Here is a 4,536-nt window from a genome sequence, read left to right on the forward strand (position 1 = left end):
AGAGAGGGAGGGAGAGAGAGAGAGACAGAGAGGGAGAGAGAGAGGGAGAGAGAGAGGGAGAGACAGAGGGAGAGAGAGAGAGAGGGAGTCTCTTGGGCTGTTTAGGTGGGTCTCTATGGAAGTGGCCCTAAAAGAAGAGCTCCATTTAACTATGACAGCCCAAATATAAACGGTCACAGGAAAGGTGTCCTTTATTATGGTTTAGGGGAAATGTAAATGAGTGGACTTGGCTGGGAGAGCCGCCTACATGCTGTGGAACCCTGACTGGGCAGTAATATGGTAGGAATCCCAGAGCATGACTGGTGGGAACAAGCCCATAGAATGACAGTCTGGACTCTGATGAGAAGGTTGGATAGAGAGTTATGATGGTAAAATATTACACCCTAATACACATCTTTCAATGTAACTCTCCTCTGTCTTTAGAATGACTTTAGAAGGCCTCCATCGCTAGCTTAGGCGCTAGACCATGACAGATCAGGGAAGCCTCAACATAAGAGCTACAGGTCCAGGTACAGTATGACCAAAGGCTCAATACCGTTCTGGACAGGGAGTGTCAGTTCAAGGTTTTCCAGGTTTTGCTCATCAGATTAGTCATGTTTATGGTACCAGAATCCTTGGTGGTCAGAGGAAAGTCTACAGTTTTGATAAGCTGTTATGACACAGACCTCACACAGACGCAATACTCTTTAGTGAGTGAGATATCTTATCTGGTTTCTATCTATCTACAGTAGGCAGGCCTACTCTTGGGCACAACATTTATTCGCAATCTGCAAGTGAGATTGTGTTTGCCGGACTTAATAACTGGGCAGCAGAGGAGCTGGCCTTGTTGATAAAACCACAGCTTAAACAACACTTAAGCTTTTTTTCAGCATTGTCAGTGCATGTCAAACCAGTGTTACATGTCTATATCATATCAGTGTTACATGTCTAGATCATACCAGTGTTACATGTCTAGATCATACCAGTGTTACATGTCTAGATCATATCAGTGTTACATGTCTAGATCATACCAGTGTTACATGTCTAGATCATACCAGTGTTACATGTCTAGATCATACCAGTGTTACATGTCTAGGTCATATCAGTGTTACATGTCTATATCATACCAGTGTTACATGTCTAGATCATATCAGTGTTACATGTCAAGATCATATCAGTGTTACATGGAAACTGAGAATGAGGTTGATGGACTGGTGACTGAAATACTTGATTATAAAAACACTTCAGGAACAAGAAATTGCCTTTTGACACATTTCATTTTTCGCTCCTTAATTAATAGAAATGGATAAATATCTAGTCTCAAACCAGCTGTGGAACACCTTGAATCCGTAGTATGCAACCTTCTCTGAGACACTTGGGCCAAATGCGCCAAGCCTTTCCTGTTAAAGCATGTCACTCCGTATCAAAATCAAATACAATCAGTCGAAAAGAAAAGAAGAAAATAAATACTTTTATATTGATAGTTTTTTTTGTATCAAAATCCAGTTCCTTACTCTTCACAGGTAGCTTGATAACAAATAGAACACAGTGCATTTACACCTGGACTAAACCCATATGGTAATATACTCACACGACTAATGCAGCTGCTGCTTCAGCCATGTGAGAACTTGAGACCACGCATTCACTAGTGAAGAAACAAGGATACGAGTTCAAAATAAAAAATCACTCTTTTGTCTTGTAGGCCAGTGTGTGCTACTGTGCTCTGTGAGTCCCTTCTGCATTGCTATGACTAATGGTGTGAAATCCACTCATTCTCACAAAGAGGTCAAGTCACTGCTTTTTAATGTTATTTTACTATGAATGGTTTGATTCAAATCAAGCATGGTGATTTGGTATTCCCATGAGCCTGTGGTCTTTAGGATTGATCAACAGCCTGGTCAAAAAAATCCCATAATCCACCCTGTTTCCTTCCTGACAGGGTTCATGACTCGGGCTGCGTTCCGAATCGCATACTTCTACTTCTTACTACCAGTACCTACTACAGCTGCCCTTAGAAAGTACGTACTTTGCAAGCAGTAGGCATCCAATTGGGACATACTACCTTGTCATAACATTGCGCCTTGAAATTTGCCCACATCCGTCGCTGTCCATAACGCGACATTCGTCTACAGCTGTCAACTCGCGCATGTGACGCACATTACCGCTGCGCAAAGGATTGTGGGTCAGAATAGCCAGAAAAGCCTGCTGGCGTGCATACTGCAAAATACGACCGGATGTAGTAGGTCATCCTGGTATTTTTGCCATACTGCATGTGGCATACTATGTATTGGGACATACTACATTCTGTTTTGGCATACTATATAGTAGGGTAGTAGGCGATTCGGAACGCAGCCTCGGCCTCAGCCCCAGGTTCACAGGAAGGAAGTGTTCTCATTCTCACCCTCTGGCTCAAGACTACAATCGCAATACTGAACCAATCCACATCAAGTATGGAGAGGGGGCAGGGCGTCTTCTAGACGGGGCGGAGTCTCTCCCTGTCAGCTCTGAGGCCACAGACAAGCATGGAGCTCCACCTGGGTTTGGATCTTAGGAACAAGAGCTCCATGCGTTCTGGTTGCTCTGTCCACGGCACCGCCCCCCTGCGGACGCCATGACTGACCACTCTGCTCCACATCCTGCGTCCGTCACAGCTGTCTAAGGAGCTTTACAGCACGCAAACCCCAACGTGGCGCCCGGAGAATTACACACTCTCTAGATTGAAAATATAAGGATAGAAAAAGCTAAGCTCTCACTCACAGCATAGGATGGGATTACATCAGCGTCTACAGACGAGGCGTCCGCGCTGTCTCACTGTGGTGCGCTAGCAGAACGAGGGGGGGTGTTAGCCGTGCGTCCGTAGCAAGCTAGGGTGCAGGGTATGGAGACGCAGCCTGGTCTAATTGCATATGGACGTAGGGTAGTACTACACGTTAACCTCTGGTAGACAGAAGGCAGACAGTACAGGTCGTTCCCTTGACTCAGGCAGGATGATGTACAGTAATTCCCCTGGGAGCTTGAGGGAGGGTTTATTGCACTCTTAACCGGGGGGGGGGGGCCCTCTAAAAGCCCTACTAGCCAAACTATTGATTTTTTTTCTTCCACTGTTTGGATCTCTGGTTCCAGACACACACACACACACACACACACACACACACACACACACACACACACACACACACACACACACACATAGCAAACGTACAGCATATAGAAGCAGGGAGCAGAGCATCTGAGTGCGCTGCATTTAAACATTCACTTTTTCCAGACAAAAATGTAGAATCACAATATTTTCCCAAGCATAGAATCAAACCAGTAGCAACAGCTTCATTTGAAGACCCCCCCTCATCCTCCCCCTGGCCCACCGTGTGAGGGTGACCCCCCCTGATCCTGACCAGGTCAAGCGCACTAGCGGACAGGGAGACGTTCAGTCACTGTTCGCATCTCCTTCAAGCGGCGTGCTGGGTGCTATCCATGATCCCTATTGGTCAGCTAGCCAGCCAGCAAACAGCAAATCAGCAGACCGATAAGCTCCACCCCCTGCAGCGATGTCGTCACCTGTCGGCAAAAGCAGCTCTTGCCAAGTCGTTGGTCCTGTGATGACCACCTACCCCCCCCCCCCAGAGGTCTCCGTCGCTGAAGCGTCCGTCTGGCGGGGGTCACCCGGGGGTCACGGCGCTAGCAGTACAACGACATCCTGCTCCGCCGCATGGCCTCGCTGATCAGGTAGGCGGGGCTGACCTCCGGCTCCTCCGTCATGACCGCGATGTTCTGCCACTCTCCGCACTGGTTGGACTTCTTGATGGCGTCCACCACGCACAGCGCGTAAAGGCAGTCCTCGAAGGTGGCGGCCATGGTGAGCGGTCGTGCGTCCCAGGTGCGCCGGTCGTCCTGTTCCTGGAACGCCTGCCGGACCGCCTGCATCATGCGGATGGTTCCGGTCAGGTACGGGGCAGGGATGTCGCTGAAGGCCTTCTCCGGCAGAGACGCCTTCTCTAACGGCGTGCTGTCCTTGAGAAGCAGCTCTGGCCCCCCGCCGGCGTTGCCCCCACTGTTCTTCTGACCGTACAAGTCCGTCCCGCTGACGGTCAGCCGGCCGACGGTGCCGACCACCACCACCTCCTGGCGGAAGTCCCCGGGCACGTTGAAGTTGAGCGTGACGGTGCAGCAGGCTCCGCCCTCCAGGACCATCTGGAAGGTGCAGAAGTCGTCGCTGGTGATCTGGCGGATGCCCCGGATGTGGTCCGTCTGTTTGACGAAGGTCTTGAGGAAGCCGTGCACCTTGGCGGCGCGCTGGCCGGTCAGGAAGGTCAGCAGGTCGATGATGTAGCTCCCCACCGAGTGGAGTCCTCCTCCACCCATCAGGTCGTCGCAGCTCCAGTTGTACTTCTTCCCCAGGAGGCTTCCGCTGTGCACCTGCGCCTCGCACACCAGCAGCTCCCCCACGAAGCCCTCCTCCACCAGCTCCTTCATCCGCACGAACGCCGGCAGGAAGCGCAGCACGTTACCCATGATGCTCAGCAGCTTGGGGTAGTACTGGGCCGCCGACATCATGCGGAA

General features: G+C 50.2%; 1 protein-coding gene across 1 annotated transcript in view; it reads right to left on the reverse strand.

The window, feature by feature from the left end:
• Positions 1–3,654: 3,654 nt before the first annotated feature.
• gfod1 (glucose-fructose oxidoreductase domain containing 1) overlaps positions 3,655–4,536 on the reverse strand; it is a gene marked incomplete at both ends in the record, with an annotated part of 26,189 nt that continues 25,307 nt past the window's right edge. Inside the window, one exon of the mRNA XM_084456835.1 lies at positions 3,655–4,536. This exon is cut by the window's right edge and continues 50 nt beyond it. Within this exon, the coding sequence (XP_084312961.1) occupies positions 3,655–4,536 (882 nt within the window).

The sequence above is a fragment of the Borostomias antarcticus genome (genome assembly GCF_949987555.1).
Source record: "Borostomias antarcticus genome assembly, chromosome: 2".
NCBI lineage: Eukaryota > Metazoa > Chordata > Actinopteri > Stomiiformes > Stomiidae > Borostomias > Borostomias antarcticus.